Source organism: Cavia porcellus, unplaced genomic scaffold, assembly GCF_034190915.1.
Source record: "Cavia porcellus strain 051 isolate PalLab524CR breed Dunkin Hartley unplaced genomic scaffold, mCavPor4.1 scaffold_6, whole genome shotgun sequence".
Lineage (NCBI taxonomy): Eukaryota > Metazoa > Chordata > Mammalia > Rodentia > Caviidae > Cavia > Cavia porcellus.
Window position 1 is genome coordinate 74,616,518 of NW_026947489.1, and position 13,396 is coordinate 74,629,913.

Consider the following 13,396-nt stretch of genomic DNA (forward strand, 5'->3'; position numbering starts at 1 on the left):
CACTACTGTGGAGAGCAGTGTTGTTGTCTCCAGTAAAACGGAGGATGCACAGGGCCTTTAACTCAGACACCGACCCTAGAGACAAGCACACCAGCATCCAGTCTGTGGAGAAAAAACCTGTGTAATATGGGGCTTGAAACGGAACCAGAGCCTCATCCTAAGCACATGCTCTGCCGGTGAGCCCCACCCCAGCCCATGCTAGCTGTTTTCTGTGGAGCTGGGAGTTGAACCCAAGGCCACTGAGATGCTAGGAGCCTCTTCTGTTGCTGAGCTCCACACCCAGGCTCGCATGTAAAAATGCTGATCGTAGCGTCACTTGCTAAAGTGAAAGGTTGGAAATACTCATCACTGGGGAAATAAGATGTAATCACATGACGCAACACCAGAAGCAGTCAGGGGAACAAGACTTGTGTATAAGGATTAATCCAGACTGATCTCGAAACGCTGTGAGACCGAACGGCAAGTTGGGGTACTGTGTTTACAGTGGTCATTCAGTTAACACCTACTTGTGAGCACCTACTATGTGCCAGGTTTGAGGCTGAAGTATCAAGCAAGGCAAACAAAAACCCCCCAGGGTCAGGGAGCTTAGGGGCAGACACACGATGGGATGAGTCAGACATGTCTTCAGCAGAAGGTGACAATGTTCAGGGGCGAAGCTGGATTTAGGGCAGGGTCAGGAGTGAGAGTGGTGACATCTGAGGACAATTTCAGTTTCTCCCGTTGTCATCAAAGTGATTATTTATTTATTTGACACAGGATCTTGCTGTAGTTCAGGCTATCTTTGAACTCACTCTACAGCCCAGGCTGGCTTTGACTCGAGATGATCCTCCTGCCTCAGCCTCCTGAGTGCGGGGATCATAGGCACATGCCACCCTGCCTGGCCTATCAAAGTGACTTTTAGAGCTGTGTGCATTAAAGCTGGGATCTGGCCATGGTTCCCATATTGCATATTGGTGTTATGTTTTTTTAGTCGTATATGAAGCAGCTGCTCTTCCTCTGTGTTTCCCGCCTCTTTTTCATGACAGGTCATTTTCTGCGCTTGCCTTGCCACTGAGTCATACTCTAGCCCAGCCCCATGCTGCTCCCTCCCCATCCCACGCTTGTTGCTCAGTTCCTGGTCAGTGGTCAAGGGTTTGCCTTCTACTCAGCATAAGCAGGTGAGCCCAGGGCCCAGACAGGCTTTGGGACAGAGCCAGGGAGCCACTCAGGATGCTGAGCAGAGTAGCTGTGCCTGGGGAGGGTAGGTGAGCAGTGCATGGGCCCTGAGGTGTGGGCCGTGATCCTGCCACCCAAGCAGTCTCAGGTTCCTCTCTGGATCCTGGCTTCCTCATCTCACAGTGAGAAGTCTTTGATTGCTTAGATTATCAGTAGTGAATTTCTGTTGCTTGCAACCAAACACTGTAACTGAAATATCACTATTAATCAGGTGTTTCCTAATTATATGAATGCTTTATAAGTCATAAAATATCTACGACTAGAGATGAACTCTTTGCACGCTGAGATTATGTGTCAGCTCTTGGCCCAGCATGCATTCCTCAAACAACAAAAGTTGTGTCAGGGGCTGGGCCGGAGGCTTGTTCATTGGGTTTAATCAGTGGATTGAAGTGTTAAAGGCAGATCTAGGTCACTTACTCACTGGCTCACTCATTCATGAAGTAGTTACAGAACATCCAGCACCAAGCAAGGCTGGAAGACGAGATAGTGGAGGAGACAGGGCCACACAGCACCATCACAGAGCTCCTGGGCTCGAGAGGGAAATGACAGGTCAGATGACAAGAGTCATGGGGTGAGCGTGACAAGAGTCATGACAGCCGAGGGGTGCAGAAACAGGGGCGAGAGTGCTCCTCAGCATCTCCAGCAGGACGTGGGGGTGAGCAGGAAGTAGCATGACAAGGGCAAAAGGGAAGTCCAGGCAAGGAGAGCTGCTGGCCACTGGAGGTGGCCAGAAGGAACTGAGAACTCCCAGAGAGAGGGACGTGAGCCTGGGGAGATGGCCCAGGCTGTCCCCTGTGAAGGTTTGAAGCTGAGACTGTTGTCAGGATTTGGGGTACAGGAAGATGAAATAAAAGCCAGTATTTCCTAGTCTGGGACATCCTTACTCCAGTGGGTCCCCCCTGGCCCCGTACACTTCACTGCCTCATCCCTCAGAGTCCAAGGCCAAGGCAGATGAGGGTGTTTGTGTTTGAAGCCTCTGGTACAGAGAAGGCTAGGAGCCACCAAAAGACAGGGTGGGGAGCCCGGCCACCTCCCTGAACACCTGTTGGTGCAGAGGGGGCTCACAGACTTGCACATGCTGAGGAGGAGGAGGATGTGGTTGATGGAGGCTCTGCTGGGTTTCTCTGCAGATGGAGTTGGAGACCACGAACTGCTGCAGGGCAGGAAATGTACCAGTTGGCTTGCCCAGGTCATAGAGAGAGGGGTGGGCTGGGCTCCCGGGAGTGCAGGGATGGTGTTGTCCCTAGCATATAACAGATTAGAGCTGCCAGCATCCTGGCCTTGGCCACTGCTGGGTGCTAGAGTAAGACATAAGGCAGGCCTCACCTAGGAGATATGGGAGTGGCCTCTGAGAAAAGGGACGGGTTATAACTGAGAGAGGCAGGAGATGGACATGGGGTACCAGGGCTGTACCCAGCCCAGCATGGTACACAGTCCCTGGGGTTGTCAGTGGATGATGGCAAGTCCTTTATCAGAGGTGGTCAGCCAGTGTTAAGTTGTTTTTCATTCAGTTAGTCAACAAATCTGGACATCCCTGGGCTTGGAGGATGAAAAGATGGGGAGCAGAGACTGGGAACAAGGTGCAGGACTGGGGGGCTTCTGGGAAGAGAAGCAGGGTTGCTGAGCAGTGACCTAATTTGGAGATTTAGCTGCACCTAGCTTTCCACCCCCCTGCCCACCACAGATCAGTCCTCAGTGGTTACCTTGGTTGCCTTTAAGTCATGCAACAAATATTTACTGAGCCTTTGCTCTGTGCTCAGCACTGGGCCAGCACTGGGCCAGCCCTGGGAATCCTGTGGTGAACAGCTGAAGGAAACCCTCACGGAATTCACTGGTTAGTGGGGGAGACTGGTAGTAAGCAGGTAAACAAACAAACGAACAATATACTACTGGGTGATGAGAAATTCTGAGAAGAAAATCAAACGTGATGCAGACATAACTGGGTTGTGAGGCCAGGTTGGTTTGAGAAAGCATTCAGTGAAGAGGTGACCATTAGCCAAGGGACGGAGGCAGCCTGAGAGGCAGGGAGGGTCTGGACTGTACAGAGTCCAGGCTTTCAACTTGTTTTCTAAGTGCATGGGAGGCTGTTGTGCATAGTGTATAGTGTAACAATCAATTAAGAAGAAAAAGGCAATAGAAGAGGCAAGTTACTCTAGGCCAGGCAGGATGATGGTGGTGGCCAAATCCCACCAGGCTCTGCCAGAAAAACTGCAAAGCCCAGGATGGGGTGAGCCCCGAGCACCTCTACAGAAATTGGATCAGGAAACTACTAAAGTTCCTGTGGAGCCCAGGCAGAATTACATACAAACATAATGGTTGGTGAGGAGAAAAATCTGTAGTCGTGAAGGCTCTTATGTGATGCATGTCAAATTGCTGTCTTCTGTTGGTCATGAACTTCTCATAAAAAGAGAACCTGCTTAAAATCAGAATCAGTAGAAGCCGCGTTGGGTGGCTCAGTTTAGTTTACTGAAAACAAAACCAATGAGGTCAGTTTTAGAGAAACTCCTTCACACGTGTTTTCCAAAGTCTGCACGTATCTTACCTCCAAGGTTCAGTGTACGAACAGCCCCGCCGAGATTCTCAAATTTCCCATCGCACCTGAATTAGCCCTGGAACTGCTGATGGCTGCAAACTTCCTAGCTTATTAAATAAATAAGCATGAATAAACTTAGCTTTTCAGTGTCTAATACTTGTAGTTTGGGCAGTAATTTTTTCGTATACAGCATGTTGCGGGCATGCAGTTGAACCATAATGTTAATTGCAAAGCGGGTTGTCTTCTGTTTTCTGCATAACAGTCAGAGTTGAAATTTATTTGCCACATCAGGAAATTAAGGACGTTTTCACAAACAGAAGTAAATAGAGATGCCAATTCATAGGTGGTTTTGTCTTATCTTTTGGTTGTAACTTTTCAAATGAGAGCAACGGTGAAGTGGCAAACCCTGAAATGTAGGCATAGATGGATATGGTCTACAGGTAAAAAATGGGGCTTAGTATTTTTATGCCTTCAGCGTTCTTTAAAATTCTGATCTTATAACTGCTGAGAGCATTACTAGATTCTTGCAAATAATTACATGTTTATAATTTAGTCAAAATGTTTTTATAAATCTTAAAGAATAAGAGTTTTTCTTAAGTGTATTTTTTAAGTAAACTGCAGTATTAAGTTTATTGTGTTTTGTTTATTACTGCAATTTAAGAATTTAACTTCACAGCAGTTTTGGAAGCTTGTTAGGTACAACTTCCGAGGCTGTAACTGTTTAAACTGTAGTCACGTGGTCAGCAAGTAAACTACATGATTTCAGAGTCTGTGTGTGATGTGTTTTGGGCAATCCAAAGTGCTTGCTTTCATTTTACTAGAAAAATTCCGTTACAATTTTCATTCTTCCTTCATAGTCCTTTTCGCATATACTTCTACATGTCTAAGTGTGTATTAGACGTTCACTATGAGCTTTATCTAAATCTTTTTTTTTCAATTTTTTTTTCTTTTTCTCTTTTTATCGGTACCAGAGATCGAACTCACGACCGCCTGCTTGCAAGGCAGGTGCTTATGCCCCTTTATCTAAATCTTAAAACCAAGCAATCTAGTCTTCCTCCAACTGAAATGTTACAAAAAGGAAAATTGTGAAGAGATGCAGTGAAAATTTTATTATATGCTTCAAATATAGTGTATGAATTATTCTCTTATAATTAAAACAAGTTGCATAAATATAGCACCATAACCAGTGGGTGCTCTGAAATCAAACTCACATAAAGGAAGTCATTCAGGTTTTCTGTTAAAAAGATTTAAAAAAATACTTGAGGGTCTGGGGGTTTAACTCAATGTAGAGTGCTTGGTTAGCAAGCTGGAAGCCCTAGGTTTGTTCTCAGCATCAAAAGAAAAAAATTTTTTAAATATCAAAAAAATTGCATCTTTTTTCAGACATAGAAAAAGATGAACTGCAGTTAAAGTTTTTTTTTTTTTAACACCCAGTCAAATTTTAATTTCAACTAAGCAATAGTTTTTCCCCTATAAGTGTGTTCCAAACATTTGCATATTTACCCTAACAGTACTCTCTGTCATCGAAATTCAAAAATGCAGGTATTTTCACCTGGGGAGTTCTGTCACTGCTCTCCTCGGGCCTGGCTCTTCTTGCATTGTTCACAAAGAAGAGTGAAGCATTTGAAACTATCTAGAAACTATCTAGACACTATCTTGACTTCTGGAGTAGAGAGTTTTGTTCCTCATTTTTTTTTTAAAAGAAAAAACAAAAATCATGAAGCAAACAAACCAAAAAACTCCATCACTACCACTACCACCAACAACAAAAGCAAAATGACATTAACAACAACAATAAACAACAATCGCTATCTAGGTTTTCAAAACAGGATGATAGGAATTTAACAATGGTTGTTATACTGCATATTGCTACCTTCAAATTAGGTGCTCAGGTTACCAGATACAGGAATAAAACAAAACACTAAAACGTAACAAAACACTGGAGTTCAAAAACAAGACAGAAGGAAATCCTCACGGTTGCTATAATGCATAGCGTTATCCTCCAAATAGATGCTCAGACTACCAACTTTAGGCCTGCGAAGTCCATTAGACAGTACAGCATTAAGCTGCTCCCTCTCCTTCAGTTGCTGAGCTCCTCGGAATCCGCCCATTGCTGACTGAGGGGTGGGGTGGGCGGGGTCCACGGTCCAGCTGGCTCACAGGAAGGCGTGGTTTGGCTTCTTGATTCTCTTCTCATGCTGGAGTTGAAGTTAGTGTTGTCTCTGTCTTAGAACAAAATTGTCATTATAACAACTGTAAATTTAAGGTGCAGCCAGTCTGGGAAACTTTTTAGGACTCTTTCAAAACAGAAAAACAAAAAAACCAAAAAAAACAAGCTGAGAACGAAGCTGTGAGGTAGGGCACCCTGGGCTCTGTCCCCAGCGTTTCCTCAAAGCCCAAAACAACAACAAAAACTAGCTAAATATACATCAGCTTTTTCTGGAAATAAAAAATAAACAAAAGTAGTTATTTCCTGTTTGAAAGCCCTAATACTTTCCAGCTAATTAAAAGGAGTTAGTGTAAATTGTGTATTTTTAGTAAGTCCTTAAGATGTACTGATATGTACTTCGGTATAGAGGATTATCAAGTATAATAATTATAGTATGGAGCGGGGGATGTTAGTTCTATGGTAGGCACAAAAAAAAACCCCCACAAAAACAAAGCAAAACAAAACAAAGTAGTATACCTATCTGGCAGCAAAAATATCAGTTATAAACCCATAATGGTTTCAAAGGCGGAAAGCTAAGAGACAAAGATTAACACTGACTTAACTTTTGTAAGTTGTTTTATGTGTTGGATTCAGAAGTAACCTCAAACTTAGGACCTTCAAACTGAAACAAAACACCAGGCAAATCTGTATACTTTGCAGCAAATGGTGCGTTAATAAAGCCTATTAAAATATAAAGATGGTAGTGGGCAGGCAGTGGTGGGGAAGACAGGGGGTGGAGCCTCCAAGGAGGTAGGAGGTGGAGAGGGAACCAGTGAGGCGGAGGATGGACTGGACAAAGGACTGAGTGAAAGCCACAGGGTTCCCAGCTGCTCCCGCTGGAGTGTAGAGGACCAGGGCACGTGCTCTCCTTGGCTTACCGGTTCTGTTGGGCTATGGATATTGTATTGGTTTCCTACTGCTGCTGGAACGTGTTACCACGATTTCGATCACTTGCAATATCACAGATGTAAAGCTCTGGAGGTCCGAAGTCTGAAACAGGCCCAACTGGGCTGCCGTGAAGGCATCAGCAGGACTGTGTTTCTTCTGGAGGTCCTAGGGGAGCACTGGGGTCCTCCCCCTTTCCTTTTATGGTTTCCAGATGCTGCCCGCATTCCTTAGTTCATGGTCCCTTGTTCCATCCTAAAGCCTGGAGCATCACAGCTTCAGACCTTCCTCAACTCTGACCTCCTGCTTCTCCTCTTATAAGGACCTTTGTAATGGCACTGTACCCGTCTAATCAGGTCCCCATCTCAATCAAGATCTGTGTTGCCACAGAAGGTGGCATGTTCACAGATTCTAGAAATTAGGACGTGGACCTCCTAAAGGTGATTATGTCACTTAGTAGAGCCACAGCTGGCTGGTCCCTGGTCTGCTGGAGGGCTGCAGATGTGAAGGGGGGAACTTCAGCACTGACAGGCATCTTTGAGTCATGGGGGTGAAAGGGATCATGAGGGAGAAGGTACTGGTTAGAAAGATGGGGACCAAGCCCCAAATCCTGGTGACATTTACAGGTCAGACTGTGCAGGAGTCAGCAAAGGAATCTAAGAAGGAAAAATGAGGGAGCAGGGTATATCAGGAAAAAAGTATGCCTGTGTGTCCTGGAGGAGGTGGCCACTCATGTCCAGGGCTGCTGAGAGGACGAGGGAGATGAGGGCAGAAAGGGTGCGCTGGTTTGGCATTGTGGGGCATCAGGGACCATAATGAGGTCTGTGTCAGCCTGGGCTGGGTGAGTGCATGTGCACGGGGTAGAGGTGCTGTTCTGTGAACCATGTAAATGTGACATTTCATCATTTTAAAAATGGAGTGACAGGAGTTGGGGGAGTGTCTCTCATGCTGTGCTCTCTAGTGTGTCCCCAGCTTGCTGCAGCCACATTGTGACTTCCGAAGCACAGGCTGATCCCATGCTTCCCCTTCATGATGTCCTCCCTAGCTTCCTACTGCCCCCAGTATGAGGGCCTTGGACGTATGGGGTTCACTGTGACCAAGCCAAGCCTCGGGTCTGCTTCCCTGCCAGCCCTGCTACACTGGGGTCCTGCTTGAGGGGAACGTGGATAGTGACACATTTGAAGCTGACCGGAGACTTGCCCTGCCTGGGCTTGGGGTAGGAGAAAAGGTGCCCACAGTCAGGAAGCACAGTCTCCATTTCTGATAGGAAAGTGCTATCACTGAGTTCTGGATTACTGCCAGGAAGCCAGCACTGCCTTCAAAGAACCACTATGATGCTGATGGTCTCCTGGTTTCCCTCCTAACCCCACCCCATCCCCACAAGAGAGCTGTCTTTACTTACAAGCAGAATCACCCCATCTCTGGCAGGTGGGCAACAGCCAATGAGGGCTCGTACAGGAGGGGCTGAGCAAATGCCTTCCCATAGTGCTGAGCTGTGGTCTTGGGCTTGCAATCTGCCTGCTTTCCCTGGTCTGGGCTCTCTCCATGGCCCCAGACTGGGGGGCTGTGAACCTGAGATGGGAAGACTCTGAGAGGCACTGAGGGACAGGCCATCCTCAGCCAGGTCTGTCTCGCTGTCTGCTCTACCACGCAGGCTCCTGGTCACCAGCTCTAGAAGCAACAGGGCATCGGCACCCCTGCACCGATGTTCCCTTGCCCAGGATGAAATCGTTTGCCAACCTGTAGGTAAGTCAGCCTCAACTCGAGGGAGGGCTCCCGGGGCTCTGTTTCTGGGGTTCACACTCATACCAGCGCATTCACTCCCTCCAAGTGAGCCCTCCCTCCACACCAACACCGGGGCCCCTCCCAGCAGTCTTGGTCCCCACTTCCTGGTGTGATCCTACGCAGAACCCATGCCTAGATTTACTGACTGTCACTGTATGCCGGGAAATCTGCCCATGCTTCATTTACTTTTAATCCTCAAAATCACGTCTTTAGAGGAGAAAAAGTGACAGTTCACAGAAGTTAAGTCCGGCGTGACTGAAGTCACAACTCTAGAGCTGGCGGCCCTGCAGATGCAAACCTCGTTCAGGCTGACTCCAGTCCCTGTCCATCCTAACACAATTCCTTACACCTCGTGAAGCTCAAGCCCACCTGTTCCTGTCTAATTGTGGTATTTCCAGGGTCTAGCATGGGTCCTGGCATGTATTAGGCATGTAATATGTGCTACTTGAACAAGGCATGAGCCTGATTCACCTACCAGCCATATCTACCCGGACCCCGGTCTAACTTAGCAGCCACATACTGACAGCCCTGGCTGTCCCAGTGAGGGTGCTGAGCTCTGCAGACTGTTTCTGCCCAAATGAATCCATAGTCCAGTTGTGGCTCAAATATAAGACAGTGTCCTGATGCCCAGTGGAGGTGGCACGGAGCTCCCACCTCTGTCCCAGGGGTAGAGGGGTTGCAAGATTCCTCACAGACTGCTCTTCAAGCCTCAAGTGTACTGCGTCCATTCAGGCATCCCTTCAGTGTCTTGCACACTTCTCTGGTGCTGTACACACTGACCCATTGTGCTTTTCTGCCTGCCTGTGCCCCAGGCCAGGAGCCTCATGAGGTAAAGCCCCAGGCTGTAGTTATTTCTGGGTCCCCACTCCCACCAGTGACCAGACTGGGAATAGAGCAAACAGTAAAGGGCATTTGCTGAAAAACTAAATGAGGCAAGGGACAGGTGCTATGTCCAAGCTATGTCCAGGCCTGCCTGGAAGCCCCCACTCTAGCTTCTGGGGGCTTCTCAGGGGCCCTGATCACGGCAGCTCTGAGTACTCAGACCCTGCCTCTCCCTCCTTACCTACTGAACTATTTCAGAGCATGTCCTCGTCCCAAAGGGGAAGTACCGGGGTGTGACGGTTGTCCGGAGCCACCATGGCATCTTGGTGAGTGTGTGGGGGGGGGGGAGGGGAGGGGACTTGGGCTCTGATCCCAGCTCTCCTCGTGAGGGGAGCCAGCTGTTCCAATGTCCCTTGCCTAGTGGAGCCACTGAGTTCTAGGGTAGAGGTGCCAATGTGGTTGCGACTAGAGGACCTGGGGTTGACCCAGCCTTTCTGCTCCCCTCTATTCCCCTCCCCAGATATGTGTTCAGGCACAGGGCCGGCGGCCCCACAGCCTCAGCTCAGAACTCACAGGTACCTGCAGCCTGCTGGCTCCCGACTTGCGCCCACGGGCCTATGCCAACTTCTCTGACATTGGTAAGGATGGGGAGATTTCTGGCTTTGGAAAGCCCTAAAGAGATCTCCTTGGGTCTCCAAGGAGAAGTACCAGCCCACAGCAGAGGAAGAGGAACACTGAGCCTCAGAGTAGGCCAAGGCAGGCCGGACAATGCCTCATGAAAGGGTCATTGCAGAGCTAACTGTGAGCTTGTCTTGGGGAACCATGGAGCCTTCTGATCCAAGCTATTCTCTGTGTGTTTCTTGAAGAAAATCTCCTGGATCCAGATACGTATGTGGATGTTCATGACTGCAACAGGAACACAGAAGGACGCACAGAGGCGAAGAACAGGGCTAGGAAGTCCAGGGCTCTGGAGGAGGTGGAGGAAGAGGAAGAAGCAGAGGAAGCTGGTGAGAAGGGAAAGATGTGGGGTTCCCAGAGCTGACTCCCAGGTGGCAGCTTCCAGAGGTGTGGTGTGCCCAGGTCTGGAAGATGGGGGTGGGCAGAGGCTGGTCAGTCCCTCTGCACCTCCATCTCACAGATGGGGAAGCTGAGATCCCGAGAGGGGATTCATGGTAGTGATTCATAGCGAGTCAGAGCCCATGCATATTCTAGCTCTTTCTTTGCCTCTGAAACAAGAGCCTCACTCTTGGGACCTTTGATGGCTTCTCCATTGAAATGGGCCTTGCGGCTTGAGGCAGGTGTTTGTCCTGCTGAAAGGTAGGATGTCCTGCCCTTGCTCCTGTACAAAGCACATGCCCACCTGACCTGCTCTGCCATCTTGGCCAGGCACTGAGATCGCCATTGTCTTGGATGGCTCAGGAAGCATTGATCCTCCAGACTTCCAGAAAGCCAAAGAATTCATCTCCAACATGATGAAGATGTTCTATGAAAAATGTTTTGAGGTGGGTTTCCCTTGGCTGTGGTTTCGTGTAGTCCATCACCTGTCTATCTCTGGGTGACAACCTTGAAATAGCTTGAGCTTGTATTTGTTTTATTTGCTGATGGTTCTGCGGATCAGATATTTGGGCTGAGCTCAGCCGAATGGCTCTTCTGTGGGTCTTTCTTGGTCACCCTGCAGCTGCAGACAACCCTACAGGGTGCTTGGCTGCAACTAGACGGCCACTCATTTGTCTGGGTGATGTGTTTCAGCATGCCAGCCTAACCACTTTATGGCACCAGAATCCCAACCGGGAAAGGCTCAGTGCAGGCACTGGCCAGTGTCCCACTGGCCAAAGCAAGTCACGTGGCCAATCTCACAGTCAACATGGAAGGGAAGATTCAGGAAGAAATCCAATTCACTGGGAGTCATGGCCTACGCTGTCTACTACCCCTACTTGAGTGGAGATTTCCCTGCTTCTCCTTCTGCCTGGAGACATGGTAGACAAGCTGATTCTCCCAGTGCTTCCAAGGGGAGCTAACTGGAGGCAAGAGAGGTCTGGAGCTGGGCACCTCTGCCAACCTCCTCCCCCTGTCCCTCCTCTCCAGTGCAACTTTGCCTTGGTGCAGTATGGAGCCGTGATCCAGACTGAGTTTGACCTTCGGGACAGCCAGGATGTGAATGCCTCCCTTGCCAGAGTACAGAACATAATACAAGTGGGGAATGTCACCAAGACTGCCTCAGCTATGCAGCACGTCCTGTGAGTGTGGGCTGCTTACTGGCAGCCATGCCTGGAGGAGGTGACCGCACAGACCTGAGAGAGGAGGGACTGTCCTCTAGAAACTCTCCTAAGGACTTCTTTCTCTGACACAACGCGGCAGAGTGCTAAGCTAACACGATGTCTGGGTTCAAATCCTGGCTTGAGCTTGTATGTGTGTGACTTTGAGCAAGTTACCTGGCTTCTCTATGATTCTGTTTTCTGCTTTTCTTTTTTCTTTTTGAGACAGGGTCTCACTGTGCAGTTCAGGCTGGCCTTGAGCTCACTTTGAGCCCAGGCTGGTCTTGAACTCACAATGATCCTCCTGCCTCAGCCTCCAGAGGGCTGGGATCACAGACACATGCCATCACACCTCGCTTTCTGTTTTCCACTTTTGACATGAGGCTAATGTTAGTCCTTACCTCATAGATTTTGTTCAAGTCCATATAATGTTTATGAGAGCACCTGGCATACAATAAGTGCTCTGTAAGTTTTACCCCCTATTTTAATGTCAGTACACATGGGATGGACTTAAACACTGTCGAGCCTCATTCTATCAGGATCAGGTGAGGAGCAGAAGACCTGAGTGGCAGATGTTTCACTGTGTGACAGGGATATCCTCATCCTTCTTTGTGCCTTTGTTCCCCTTGGAGGAGGGTATGTGTTAACCCTTTCCAATTCTAAAACAGGACAGTGAATAGAATCTCCCCCAAAGCACAGTCATCCTCCAGCAAAGTTCCCTCCATTCCCTCTCCTGTGTAGAGACAACATCTTCACGCCAAGCCGTGGCTCCAGAGAAAAGGCATCCAAGGTCATGGTGGTGCTCACAGACGGTGACATATTTGAGGACCCTCTCAACCTCACGTCTGTTATCAGCTCACCAAAGATGCAGGGTGTGGAGCGCTTTGCTGTTGGGGTAAGACCCTGGAGCAGGGAGACGACTCCTGACCCAGTGCAGCCAGGATGGAGAGGACCTTGTAGAAGGGGCTTCTAGAAATAATGCACCCAAACCCCTCTAATCATAGACCCCCTTCCTTTCTCCTGGCCCCTGGTCCCGTGCCCCTACTGGTCTTCCTAAGGAAGGTTCCATCTCCTAGCTGCCATCACAGTGCCCTGGCCTGTGTGGTGGGGAGAACCCACAGGAAGGTTTCTGGAGGAGCTGGTCTGAGCCGAGCCGGGAAGACCAGCAGGAGTGGTTTAGCCAAGGACCTGGAGGAGGTGGGAAGGGCTCTGTGTAGAGCATCTGTGGTGGGAAAAAGCATGTGTAGCAAAACCAGATTTTTGTCCAAAGTGGAATGGGGAAAACACGGAGCATCGAGGGAAAGAGGCTAGATCTGGAGCACTCACTGCGCGGGGTCTCTCTGCAGGTGGGAAATGCCTTCGAGAAAGTTAAGACTGACAGGGAACTGAAGCAGATCGCCTCGACCCCCAGCGAGACCCATGCCTTCAAGGTGACCAACTACACAGCGCTGAACGGGCTGCTAAGCAAACTGCAGCAGAGCATCATCCACACAGAAGGTGAGGCCCAAGCGGGCCCACAGCCTCTCAGCACTCAGCGCAAGCCCCCGGTCTGCACTCCAGCCCTCTGCCCCACCAGCTCTGAGGGCCTCTCTGAACTCTCACCAGGCCAGGCCTTTGCTGGTCATCTCTGTAGAGGCAATGGGGTCCCCAACCCTCCTCTCCCGTAGTCTCCATGAAGCTCTGACGAACTGA

At 49.0% G+C, this 13,396-nt stretch overlaps 1 protein-coding gene and 1 pseudogene across 2 annotated transcripts in view; both read left to right on the top strand.

The window, feature by feature from the left end:
- The window catches only part of Itgae (integrin subunit alpha E), a 57,211-nt gene that overhangs the window by 15,340 nt on the left and 28,475 nt on the right, over window positions 1-13,396 (top strand). For both annotated transcript variants that reach the window (XM_063251018.1, XM_013152276.3), the window contains exons 3-10: window positions 8,497-8,588; window positions 9,708-9,775; window positions 9,970-10,087; window positions 10,316-10,456; window positions 10,836-10,951; window positions 11,535-11,686; window positions 12,446-12,599; window positions 13,051-13,201. In XM_063251018.1, the coding sequence (XP_063107088.1) occupies window positions 8,497-8,588; window positions 9,708-9,775; window positions 9,970-10,087; window positions 10,316-10,456; window positions 10,836-10,951; window positions 11,535-11,686; window positions 12,446-12,599; window positions 13,051-13,201 (992 nt within the window). The remainder of the gene's footprint in view (window positions 1-8,496; window positions 8,589-9,707; window positions 9,776-9,969; window positions 10,088-10,315; window positions 10,457-10,835; window positions 10,952-11,534; window positions 11,687-12,445; window positions 12,600-13,050; window positions 13,202-13,396) is intronic.
- On the top strand, window positions 3,574-3,863 carry LOC106027621 (elongin-C-like; annotated as a pseudogene).